This window comes from Lissotriton helveticus, chromosome 3_1, assembly GCF_964261635.1.
Source record: "Lissotriton helveticus chromosome 3_1, aLisHel1.1, whole genome shotgun sequence".
In the NCBI taxonomy this organism is placed as follows: domain Eukaryota; kingdom Metazoa; phylum Chordata; class Amphibia; order Caudata; family Salamandridae; genus Lissotriton; species Lissotriton helveticus.
The window spans coordinates 1036183315-1036197114 of NC_136061.1; the positions used below are offsets into that span (position 1 = coordinate 1036183315).

Below are 13800 nucleotides of genomic sequence, written 5' to 3' on the forward strand. Positions count from 1 at the left end.
ACATCACAGGCTAGAGCCCAAAATCCACAGATGTTCAGATTGAGACAAAAAAGAGGCTCGGTTTTCTGTGGAAAAATGTGATGGGTCCATGTTGCATTTTTGGCTCTTTCCAGTTGCAGGTACTAGGTATACCCACATAAGTGAGGTACTTTTTTTGAACCGGGAACTTGGGGAAATGCTGGGTGGTATTACATTTGTGACTCCAAGCAGATTACTGAAGTTTTCCACACAAAATATGAGGAAAATGTGTATTTGTATCAATGTTTGAGGTTTGCAAGGGTTTTTGGGTAAAAAAAACCTGGTGAGAGACTCGATTCACCCCACTCTGAATTTCCACGGGTGTCTAGATTTAAAAGAAATGCAGGTTTGCTAAGTTTTCCTAGGTGCCACCTAAGCTAGGGATCAAAACCCACAGCTACCCACACTGCAAAAAAAAAAAAAAAAAAGTTCAGTTTGAATTAAATGTTATTCCATTTTAGATTCTGCATAAGTATGCGACCAGCCTCATACTCGATATATTGTAGGGAACAATGTATTTCATCATTGTTGAATATTCAACCTATTGAAAATCAAGAAGGAAATTCCAACAAACGGGATAATCATAATCAACATTCCTATGCGGGATGCCTATTAACAAATTACGCCGAAGTGCGCTCTTTACCCTCTGTTCTCAATATTTAATCATTTTTTAAGGCATGTGCCTTATCAAATTATTAAATATTGAAAACAGAGGGTAAAGAGCACACTGCACATAATTTATGTCTAAATTATAGCAGAATCTGAAATTGAATTAAATTTAATACTGCAGTTGGATTTGAGACTACAAATAACATGCCACTGAATGCAGTAACTCCTGTATACTCCTGTGCAAGCATATACATTATTGCCCCGCAAATACGACCAAGAATAAGAATATTTTTATGCTGATTCTTTGGTTTAGGTGCAAAAATGATGTTCGTAATTTGATTCCAAACGATTTGTTGGTATAAAACAGAAGGGGCAGATTTTACTAAATGTATTTCAACATGAATGAAGTCTGGCTTCAATGACCATCCCCTATCTGAAAATGTTGTCTGTCTTCTCTGTTTACCAATTCATACTATTTGAATGGTGTGTGGTCATGGACAACTTGGCTTTTGAAAAAGACTGCAAGGTCCAACTGCATTGCCGTTGTAAGTAAACATATTACTTGGATAAACGCGACCCTGGAGTGCGAGTCGTGTGTATCGATATAGATGGTATACACTTTCTTGGAATATGGTAAACAGGGCCTGGCACCGGCCCAACTAAGGTGAAAGTGACCAGCAGTGCCGGGGTTTTCCTGTGTGTGCATATATGTTTTTTTCCCCAATAAATCTGGGAGTTTCAAGCAAATATATGTATTAATAAAGAGTATAAAATGAATCTGGCAAAAGCAAAAAATAGATCCAAGTAATACATTAGATACTAAGCTGCCAGGATATACACTGCTCGCCAATTTGGAGAGCCACTGCAAAACACCACAAAGGTTGAGGAAAGAGCGGACAGAAAGTTGAAGACATTTTTATGGGGCAGAAAAGTAAGTTTATTAAAATATTTGTGGTTACGCATCCTTCTCCGCCCCCTGTCATGTATCCTTCTGGAAAACTGCACTGGGAATCACTGGGAACCTGCTGAAGAATAAAAATGGAAGTGAAAAGTGAGTGGGGGTTTAGAATAGGAGAGTGGGTGCAAGTGAGGGCACTGGATGAAAGAGAACATGTTCAAGTATGTACACCCTTTGCAAAAAGAGAGAGAAGCAATGAAGATGAGCCACTGTCACTTGTGAAAGAGGTCTGTTTTGTCAAATATTATAGGTACAATGAACGGGTGATTAGCCCAAGTTTGACCAGTCATGTAGGATTTATAGACGGTCCGAGAGATACTAGTATGGCGTTGAAAGCTGGGCCTGCTATGATGGTCTGTGTGTGCATGTATTGGTGGTAGCCTGGGGCCATTAAGGGATGTGGCAAATTAGCAGACTATCTCTCACTGCATCAAAATGGACCATTGAGCACATCACGTACCTAAAAGCTTTTCCCATACTCGCACACATGCATTGCCACTCAATACCACCCTACAGCGCCACACTAACAACATACATAGCACATGTACACGAGTTTGGTCACATACCATGACAATAGACAGGTAAATGTTCCCTATTACACATGGAAATGAGCACTGATACTGATATCGTGGGTATCAAGAGACGTTTACTTATGCAATAGCCGCTGTGCAATAAGGTGCCTTCAGCCTCATCCTCCAATGCCCTCATGGCCTTTTGGCCTGGGAGGGGGAGGGAGGAGGGACAGCTAGAACACCACAAACAGGCCTGGAGATCTTCCGGTGATGCTCTTCCCCTCTGATCTCCCAACCTAAACTTTTTAGGTTACATTTTTGTTACTTCCTTCATCCATAACCGGACTAGGCCTCTATGTTCTCCAGCAGCCTCTATTCAAATTACTAGAACAGCGATACATATCCTTTTCAAAAACTGTTGAACTACAGTTTGCCAATATGCACACTAGTTCACTTGGAGCTCCATCTTTCCATGCAGTTGGTCTATCAGTCTCGAGCACTCAAATGATCAGTCTATAGTGCTCAAATCTTGCCTTCTGGAAACATAGAGGTCTTCCATTTACACATAAATAACCCATAACAAACATTTTCCCTTGAAGTAGCTGTGCATTCATTTAGTTTAAAAACACTAATAGTCACTATCCGTCACTATTATGCACAGCACCCAAATTAAGTCTCCAGTTTATTCTGAGTTTATTTTAGATAAGACCAAAAGAGTGGTCATGCAAGACCTCGTTTACACAGTGCGTTTTTGTATAGCTTCCAAGTTTTAATGAATAGTGTCATTGCATACTATTTTACTAATACCTGAAGTGGTAAGCACTCAAACATTTAGAATGCAAAATGAACAATCCACAATCAATTAAAACTAGGCCTAGTGGTTTAAGAGTGTTTTATAAATATTTTAATGTCTTAAAAAACGTTAATGGGACCAAATTGGCTGAGCAATGTAGAGAAAGTAGTAAGATGTTTAATCTAAACACAGAAGTTCCCTATTGAAAAGGCACCGTTAAAAGGATCACTCATCCCTAGTTAGAATGTATTCTATATTGCCAGACTTACCACGATACCGGCTAGGAAGCGAATATAGACGGAACATGGCTTCTTATGGAGGACAATGATGTTGGAGGCCTTCTTAATGGATGGAGAAGTGAAAGATGGTAAAACAAACATCACAGTAAAGCCGGCGAGTTAAAACTATTTGTGGGTCCTATAACTCATCTTAATCAAATATTGAAAAATATCAATCATGACTCGAAAATGAGGAGGTCTTGTCTCACAGATAATGTTAAAATAAACGAAAATGAACCAAATAAACATACAATGGAAAACGTTTGCAGCCAATCACTATGTATTTTGTCATTGGAGAAATTACTTGGACAGCTTTTACAAATAAATATTTTGTGGGTTTTGATTTCTTCATGGGTGCAAACAAAGAGGACAGAACACACAGGGTAGGTGGCAGTTGGGTTCTTTAAAATGTCAAACTGATATATGGGGATGGTCTCCTTATAAGGACAATGCTTAAGTCAACCGCACAAAATATATATCATGTATAATCGTAGGTACTTGAAACAGTGAATAAGAATGCATCGACCCTGTCTCAAGCACTTAAATATGCTGAAGGAACACTAATGAATTCTTCACAAAGTCAGTGTAATTTCAAACTTGCCTTCAACAAGAGTTCATAGACAACATGAGACTCACCTACAACATCATTCACACTACAAAAGTTGTGGAAATGCAACAATATCAACACAAAAATAAGATGCATCAGCCAAGCCGCATTGAGTATCAAACGACAACATACACCACTCATTGCCAAATCATAGAACGAATCATCTACAAGGGTTCAGAATGGTACTAAAATGTGTCATCATATGAATTTAAAATTTGCAGTGCAGATGTTTGAATGTAAAAATTAACACTTGGCATAGTACAGCCGATTCCATATGCACCTGAAATTATAATTAACTTATACGAACGGCTCAATAAACTGATAGTTGAGGAATGAATATACATCACAACTTGCCATGGGGTAATTATGCTTCCAACCCCTCGCTGTGAGGTATGAAGAACCAAACTGCAAGCACTGAGAAATGCAGTAAGCAATATAGAAAGATACATATAAATGGTTCATGTATTGCACACAACCACATAGGCACCAACTGAAGTTATGACGACTGACACGAAGTATATTATTCATAAACAAGAAAAGGGCTAGATATGTTGAACGTAATTAATCTCCAAAGTGAAGTAGACTTCTCAAGTGTTTAATCAAAGCTGTTAGCTATTGTCAGATTAGGAGACAGAGGCACAGTGGGAGCACGATTCACCCAAGATCACATACTTTGGTAAAGTAGGAAACTCGAAATAGCAATGATGCACTGCATGTTCCAAAGGCTATAACTTTGTCCTCATAATACATTGCCAAGAATAAGCTGCACAACTGGGCTCTGCTGAAATGTAACGGCTTACTGAAAAATATAATAAATAAAATAACGAGATGGATGGAATACTTTAATCTCAACCACTAGAAATTACTCTGGTTACATTCCAGTCCATCATTGTTGGCTCAATGCGCGACTACCAACAGTAGCCAACTAAATGCAAATCAACCCAAGTCAACTTCAACAGAAAGTCTAGTCGGACAGCTAAGCCTCCTATTCTGGAGATTATGGTTTACAGGCAACATTCAGTTGGAATGAAATCCAAATTAAAGATATTAATCCAGGTGAATGGTTTGGGTGCGAGAAGAATGGTCACCACAGGTGAGCGACACTTGTCTGGGATATCCTGGCTGGGGAGGAGGGTACTCAGTAGCCGAGAGGCAGAACACTCCTCGGGTGAGGGACAGTGAAGAAGAAATCGTGGGTAAGTGATGGTACGTAAACAAACCACACGTGATTCGTAAGTGCGGAGGAGCAAGGTGAATGGGAGGGTACCCATTGATGCGTAGGGAGGGCACCGTGAACTAGGGACGAGACCATAATCTAGGCGAGTGACAAGAGGCCACCACGTGTGAATGGCTGTTGATGTGCAAGACGCCACAAGTAGAGAAGCGGAGACCAACACGAGATTGGCAGGTGAAGGCTCTGAGGCCAGTTCCGATTGGCTCCCAGGTGATTGAGGGGCACAACATCGATATGGGTGAGGGTTCAACCGTGGCTGGGAACAAACACCTGCTCCGTCACTTTTCGTGCTGCTATAACAGTTTGTGCTGCCCCATGCATGGAAACGAGTGACGCAATAAGTACACACCGCAGACTGAGTAGCGGCGGCAGAGGGATATATAAAGAGTGTACACGCGGCCCGGTTGAGTCGGCGTGGGGAGTCGAGGGGGGCTGTTTTCCCGCGCAGCCGGGTTAGGTGCTGTCAGATGGCGGGAGCTCTGCAGCGCCCTCTTGTTCCACGCCCTCCAAGCCAGCCCTACAGCTGCAAGCACCACTGTCCGAAAGCGACCAGTCTCTTAAAGGATCAGGCTGCCGCGAGGACGGTACCTTCTGTTTCCCACAACAGGAACTTACCCGCCATTTGAGCGCCTTGGTAGCAACTAAGCCAGAGCCAGCAGGAAGAGCGAATCAGCCGCGCGCGCTCCGTTTCCGGACGCCACCTGACGTACTTCCGGCGGTGTTGGGAAAAACAAACGCCTCCTAAAGCTCAGCACCAGAATGAGAGGGCAGGAAAGAGGAGAGAGTGCCGAGCCCGCTAGTCGTGACTGCACGTTTTGGAAGGAACATGTGGCGTTTGCGGGCTTTGGCACAGATAGTTTACAAAGCTTTCGGAAATGTTGTTCTCCCTTTGGTACTATACATTTGCAACCGCACGCAACTTTGGAGAAAACGGAGGCGATAACTCGCCCGAACTCATGCCAACAAGGAGTTAACTTTCGAATGTTTCCGAGGAGGCTGTGATGTAAGGTGCGAGCTTCTGAACCCTGTAACATTATATGGAATGACATTACTGTGTTAAGGAATTAGCCCACCATCTGAGTACGCGCACAGACGTAACCGTCCATATTCAACAAGTCCAGTGCACACCAGCAGCATATTCAAAGCACAGAATATCTGACTGACTTAATTGTTAATACGCTTCCAACCTTAAAGCAGATAACAACCATTGACTCAGAGCCCCCCTTTCATTTATAACTTGAGTGCATTGTGGATTATTTCACTTGATTCAGTGGCACTAAAGTGTCATATTACAATGTTTTCTTTAACAAAAAAGAAAGCTACGGTTTGGACGTACGGTGGGTGTCCTGTGACAAAGCCACTTAGAAGTAAATATCTAAACCCAAAAAATAGCATCCAAAAACCTTCATATTTTAATGTACGCAGGCAACGTGGTTATTTTCGACCGTACTCCTATCAGTCTTCAGCGTAATATGGATGCTCTTTTTTTTGAGTATACAGAAATATATATATTTTTTTAAATAAACATCTCCAAAACAAAAGTGGTCCCATTTAGGAATAAAGAGACGTTCCCCTCATTTTGTCTGGAAGTTTCGGGGGAGACCATTAGAAGTTGTAAAGACGTGCACCTATTTAAAGTAGAGTCACATTAGAATCCAATCCCCATCTCCAGTATTTGGATCTTAAGGCCATAGCCAACTTAAGTGCTATGAAGAGATTTTATTCATCCTCAGCAAATAGACATGTTTATCCCCTCCTTGAAATTTATCGTGTTAAGAGTCCCCTGATTTTAATCTATGCACTAGAATATATTCCAATAAAAAAGTGGTCTTTTCTAAATCTTAAGAAAGGGAAGTTTTTACATAAGATTACCACCATGAGCCAAGCCGCGCCTATTCGAATGCTATGCCTTGAACTATCAGTAGTTAGTTCATATACTAGAGCCTTAGCAAATGTAATCAGATGGGCGTACAATTTACTACATGTTCCCGACGGCTCCACAAGAGCTCCATTTAAGGATAGTATAAGCCAATTTACTTTGAGAGAAAATCTTGAGATAGCTCTAGGGCCCTTTCAGTGCTCCTTCATCTTTGCTATCTTGGTCACCAGCATTATTGAAGGTTTTTTAAAAAAAATCAATCCCAAGATTACGTTTTGAACTTGATAAGGAACACTGTTCTCAGTTATCTCATTACAGGCTTTGTAAAGCCAAAATAGAGTATAAAATCAGCCAAAAATATCTCAGATGTTCACTAAACCATAGATTGGGACAATGCATACTCATGCTTCGATTAAGGAACCTCCCTTTAAATGACTTTATTAAACAATGGGTAGAAACAACTGATGAATTAGTTTCCTGTGACCTTTGTAATTAATTGAGGTGTCCAAGATTTAGCACATTTTATTTATCTGCCCAAGTAAACTTTTGGTTGAGGCTCAACATCATTTTAGAAAACAGTTCTGCTTCAGATATAATGTTTTGAGAACCAACAATCTGATTGACTTAATACGATACCGCTGAATGAATTTGTCTACTATCATTTGTTTACATTTTGTAAGACTTTTTTACCACTGTTTTAACAATGGCTTTTAATAATGATATTTACTGTACACACTTATATTGTTGATCTCAGAAGAGATCCAGATCAATAAAAAATGTGTACTTTGATAACAGAGGATTGAAGAAGTTTCTTTATTTCATGAGAAAGAGCTCCACAGGAATGCCAGACAAAAGCAGTTTATCTCCCCACGAAAGTCTCTCATCTGCCCCCAACATTCCACACTCCAGAATTAACACTTACCAATTCTATTATGGAACATTACAATGGATCCGTTCCATTACAATACATAACTCACTAATACAACATCTCTATCCTTAACAAAACAAAATAAAAAATACACCAAAGCGAGAACTTAATAATTAAAGCACTACATAGTCAGTAAACTTTGCTGGAAAAACAATTCTTCTTCCACTATGTTTTGAACAAAGTATAACAGACTGACGCTCATTACAACTTTCAGTTTGTTGTTTAATGCCATTACTACTACACCCATCGTCATTTTCAGAATTGACAGATGTACCAGTAAATTCACCATCCCCGTATAGTTATAACCATCAAAATAATTTTTCCTATATCAGCATTAATAATTTTTTCTTGTCCTGGTTTGAGTAGAACCACACAACATGTAATCCAGCAACTTTTGTTTTCCGGTAGAACTGCACTACTGGAAACCTTCACCACACAAACAGGGTTTGAGGATTTCGTTTCACCTTGCTGTGTCTTTATAGGTTTTACAACGATGACCCCATCACCAACCACAATTTGTTTTGATCTACCTCTGTTGACATGATCATGATACATTTTATCCTTTTTTAATTCCTCCTCAATTTTTTCCTTGACATGTAAATTCTCATCCCTGATAACATCTGTTATCATATCCTTTTGTCTGTGAAACATGGGTGTAGGAGTAGTACAAACTGATGTACCCCATAACAAATAAAATGGTATAAACCTAGTTACAGAATGAGGCGTATTGTGGTAAGTAAAAACCTTGTACCGAATACATTTCTGCACACATAGATTTGATGCAACTGCCATTTGTATTCCCTCTTTGATAAACCTATTTATCCTCTACACAAGTCCATTTGCAGATGAACTATATAAAGGTGTCTTCTGTTTAACCCCATGTCTCGCAAAAACAATGACATCCTCTGGGAAGTTAACTGTTTCCCATTATCTGACACCACAATACTAGTTTACCCTCTCCTTAGAGAATATTTCCTCCATAAAATCAATTTCTCTATCAGTTGTGATGTCCACAAATTCATAATGTATCCATTTTGTATAGTAATCCGTCAAAACAATTATGTAACGCATTCCTTGTTCCAAACACGTTTGGCCCTGCAAAATCAATGGCCAACTTTGACCATGGTCTGTTTGGAATTTCCACCATATGTATCTCCTCTTTCAAACATTTCCAATGTGTATCTGATTTAAGACATTCCACACAATTATCCACATGCAGATCTCCCTCAGAGTCCATGCCCGTCACCCAATAATGTTTCCTCGGCAGGTTTTTAGTGGCAGTAGAACCAGGATGACGCTCATGTACTAAAGCAATGACAGGCCTTGAAAAATCCCCAAAATGTTATGACCTGCAGGTCCAGTGACTTTAATAATCTACTCTACCTAATTATAATGCTCTGGACCCATAATTGGTTTCAAATTATGTGATCCTGAGTGAGTATCTTAATTCAATGAGATGCCATTTTCTTCTTCATCGCATATGAGAGCACCTTCAAATACGCAAGTTCAGCACGTCTGGTGTACAGAAAACGCTTTTGTTTGATATAATAGACTAAACATTAGCACCATATAGAATGCAAATCTAGCCACATTTAAGATGTACATGACTGCAGACTTGCCTCTTAGTTCATAAATGCACTTTCATCAGGGCTTGGCCAGGAATGTCTCTCACGTCATGTTTAAAAACTATCACTTTTGGGGGGCGTGGCCGAGCACGATTCGTGATGGCCGCGTAGTGTGCGAGCTCCGTGGTCGGTGAGCCCGTTTGTCGATCCTGAATGTCTATCCTGCAGTCCAGTCCGCATCACCTGGTGCCCGTATGATAGCGGGGCCCGGGCTCCCTGCTCCGGTGTCAGGAGCGGCTGGATTCATGGAGCTGCGGCCGTATCTGGAGGCGATCCCTGCTTGGGCCGTGAAGCCGGGGTCCACAATGTCGGCCCGGCCCGCGGCAGCCACTTCCGGTCCGCCCTGTCGGGGGCCCTGTCTCCGATGCTGGAACCGGTCCGCTGCTGCTCGTGGGGCCTGTGTCGGGGCTGTGCAGTGGAACACTTATCCCCTAACAGTGGAGGAGCCGGTAACGGTGGTTTTGCGGCGGCGGCCGCGAGTGCAACAGTGGACTTTGGGGTGGCGGCTGCCGGGTTCCAGAGGCAGTCGCCCTCCCTGTCTGTAGCTGCTGCTTGCCCCCCTGCTTGCCCTCGGAGAAGAACTGTGAGCCAGTGTGGGGCCGGGGTTCGACCTGCATCGGGGCGTGTGACACAAGTTGTGGCGCACTGATCCAGGAGGTGCGAAGAGGAGCATTGCCCGCCAGCTCCATAGTTGTGCAGCCTGCCTTCGGGATAGTGAAGCACTGAACCCCTGGTGGGGCTTGGAACAGTTATTGGACAGGTTGGGTGAGCTGCGTGAAACCCTCCCGCCTTCCCGTTCTATTTCTACTGGCCTGGGTGTGTGCCCGGCGGGCTGAGTGTACCTGCCCTTGGATTGTAATAATGACTACAGGTTGGAGGTGCGGTGTGCTGGGTGGTGGGGGTAGAGTATTGGCGGAGGCCCCCGGCACTACAAGTATTGCAGTGAGATGGTCTGAGTCCTGCGGTGTGCGCCTGCGGAGCCCCCTGGGCATATTGGTGCGTAGCGGGGGCTGAGACCCTGCCGGCTCACCCTAAAGGGTGCATTGAGGGCAAAATCTGCTGTCACTGGGCCCCGGTGACCGTCTGGGGTGCTGAGCTGTTGGCCTGAGACTGGGTGCGTTGTGTAAGGCGGATCAACGGTCGGAACATGTTTGCTGGCCCTCAGCTGGCCCTGCTGTGTTTGATATGGAACGAGTGAAAGGTCCCGGGGCCAAGGGCTCGAAAATGGTCCAGTCCAACAAACTGGACCACTATACTGTCGCCAAAGATGCTCAACGGGGGCGGCTCTCTGAAGAGTCGGTGAAAGATACCCCGACTGGGGAGGAACCTGAGCTCTCCCTGAAAGAAGTGCTGGACGCAATCACTAGAGCACAAAATGGACTCCATGGCTATTGACCATAACTTGATCAGGGCAGATATGGGAAAACTCAACGAGAAGGTGAAACAGGTTGAACTCACGGCTTCCAGCCTGGTGGAAGAAGTCACACAACTACAAAGGGAGGTCCGTGAACTGCGGGAATCTCGCGATACTGTTGACCTCAAGCTGGATGACTACGAGGGCCGACTACGCCGTAATAATCTACGCATCTTAGGTGTGCTGAAAAAAGTCAGAAGGGCAAGCACCCGACCTATTCGTGGAAGACCTCATCCTTAAGCACCTAAAACCGAAGGGCCTCAGCAAGTTCTTTGTTGTAGAGCATGCACCCAGGTTCCCGGGCGGCTGTCCCATGCCGGGCGCTCCCCCTCGGCCGATGTTGGCCCGAATCCTCAACTTCAGAGACAGAGACGCTGTCCTCCAGAGCTCTAGGGCCAATGCTCCACTCAAGTATGAAAATGCTACCATCTCCCTCTTCCCGGACTTCACGCAGAGAGTCCAGAAGCAAAGGAGATGAAGCGAGAGCTGAGGGAAAGGGGAATGAAATACTCGATGTTGTTCCCTACCCGCATCAGGGTCGAGGCGGAGGGCCGAGCATGGTTTTTTGATCAGCCAGAGGCGGTGATGGAGTGGCTCGAATACCGGGGAACACGGGCCCCTGCGGACAGAGGAGATGGCGGTGGTGCGGACACTCAGCCTTCTTGAACCTGAGGCCGGTTGGACACTTGATTGGTTTGGAAGGGGGGTGGTTGGGGGTCGGGCATTTTGAATAGTGAGATGGGTGCCCAAGATGTATGCTACTTTGCAAAATAGACATTTTACTGGACCAACTATTATATAAGGTGGGACACAGACTGGGGCTCGCTGACTGTTACCCCCTAAGTGTTTTTGTATTCTTTCTTATGAATAGTTAGGGCGACAGGCACTCTTCTTTTTTCAGTGGGCAGTTTGAGGCCCAGTGGGCGGGGTGGGGGGTTTCCGCGGAGGACAGACATCCTCCGCGGGAAACAGGACCCGGAATGCGGTGGCTGCCTGATTTAATGAATTCCATGGGCCTAGTCGAAGGCTGGAGACTACTTCACCCTGATCGAAAACAATACACATTCCACTCCGGGGCACACAATAGTCTCTCCCGACTAGACTACTGTGTAGTCCCCGCCGCTCAGGCATCCTACATTACTGAAGCCATACATTTGGCCAGGGGTATTTCAGACCACTCTGCCCTGTGGATCCACGTGATCATAACTCGGGATACGGCAGGAAGGGTGGCCCCCATCAACCCATGGTATCTACAAAATCCCAAAATCCATAAAGACCTCATCAAAACTCTGGACGAATACTTCACCAACAACGAGGGGTCGGTGTCCTCTTCCCGGTCCCTTTGGGAAGCCTTTAAAACGGTTATCAGGGGTCAGACGCTCTCACTGATAGCGGGATCAAAAAAGGAGAAGAATAGGGAAGTGGTTGACCTGGAGACTGAAATTGGTGCGCTGGAGGGTGAGTTGGAGTGACACATGCCAAACTTAATCTCTTGAGCCTCAAACAACATGACTACAAGGCACTAGTAACTGACAGGGCCAAGGCTCTTGGTAGAGAGCAGCAGGGCAGGCTCTACGATCTGGGGGATAAGGCAGGGAAACTTATTGCATGGTTAGACAAAAGAGATTGGGCTTGCCGCCTGGTCCCGGAGCTCCTCATGGAGGATGGAGCATCGCTTACTGACCCCCAAGACATAGTGGACAGGTTTGCGGAATACTTTCAGTCAGTTTACACTTCTGTTTCGCCTCAGTCGGAGGCTGACTCCCAATTGCTACTTCGAGATATACAGCTCCCTTGTCTTTCCCCCGATGATAGGGAATTTATGGATAGTGCATTCACAACGGACGAGATTGCTCAAGCTATCCGGTCCTTGAACCCCGGAAAGGCCCCAACGGGCTTCCTATTGAACTCTATAAACTCAAGCCTGATAATTTGGCTCCTTACCTGAAAGACATGTATATCGAGTCTAGAGATAGGGGGGCACTGCCTAGGGACCAGAGAGTGGCTACGGTGGTCGTCATTCATAGGGAAGGCAAGGTCAAAACTAATTGCGCCTCATATAGGCCTATTTCTTTATCAAATGCCGAACCTAAGATTTTGGCCAAGCTCCTATCGAATAAAATAGTGAAGGTCGTTAGTGAGCTAGTCCACCCAGATCAATCGGGCTTCATGACCCACAGAAACACGGCCCCTAATCTCCGCAGATTGCATGGGGTAATAGCCAGAGCCCATACTCTTCGCGAGCCAGCGGTAATTGCTTCACTCGATGCAACCATGGCCTTCGACACTATTGAATGGCCCTATTTGTAGGCGGTTTTGGCCAAGTTTGGATTTGGCCCCGAATTTATCAGTTGGGTACGACTGCTGCATACCGAACCGCTGGCCCAAATAGTTGTTAACAATAGGGCTTCTGCATCATTTCTGCTTGGTCGGGGCACCCAACAGGGCTGCCCGTTGTCCCCCCTCCTTTTCTCACTTGCTTTGGAGCCTCTTACCGCCTGGTTGCGCTGAGAGCCATCCATTCGGGGCATTCGGTGGTCCCTGGACTGGGTGGATCGAGTATCTTCATACGCAGATGATATTCTGCTCTACCTGACCTCTCTCTGAAAGTCCCTTGGTGTGGTCTTCAATGTCCTGGCCTCCTTTCGGAGAAATTCGGGACTCTCAATCAACTGGGGGAAATTGGTTTTATTTGTATTGAGTGGGGACCCCCCGGTACCTCCGTGAAACTGTCCCATACAAGTTAATACGGAAGGTTTCAAGTACTTGGGAGTCTTTATTTCTCTTGACCCAAAGGTCAGATATGCCCAAAATCTTCTTAGCCCGTTGCAGAGGCTTCGGAGTGATATTGCTAACTGGAGGAGGCTCCCGCTTTCGTTATTGGGCCGAGCAGCCCTCTTTAAAATGATGGTGTTGCCCCGCTTCCTGTATGCCCTTCAGAATAC

At 44.5% G+C, this 13800-nt stretch overlaps 1 protein-coding gene across 3 annotated transcripts in view; it reads right to left on the reverse strand.

The window, feature by feature from the left end:
• HAT1 (histone acetyltransferase 1) overlaps positions 1-13800 on the reverse strand; it is a 326654-nt gene that overhangs the window by 282392 nt on the left and 30462 nt on the right. The window contains exon 1 of one of the 3 annotated variants that reach the window (XM_078681567.1): positions 5625-5760. The exons of 1 other annotated variant lie outside the window; for it this stretch is intronic. In XM_078681567.1, the coding sequence (XP_078537693.1) occupies positions 5625-5631 (7 nt within the window). In that variant the 5' untranslated portion in view covers positions 5632-5760. Of the gene's footprint in view, positions 1-3159; positions 3224-5624; positions 5761-13800 lie in introns of those variants that run through there. One more of the 3 variants, XM_078681566.1, reaches the window with a different exon arrangement.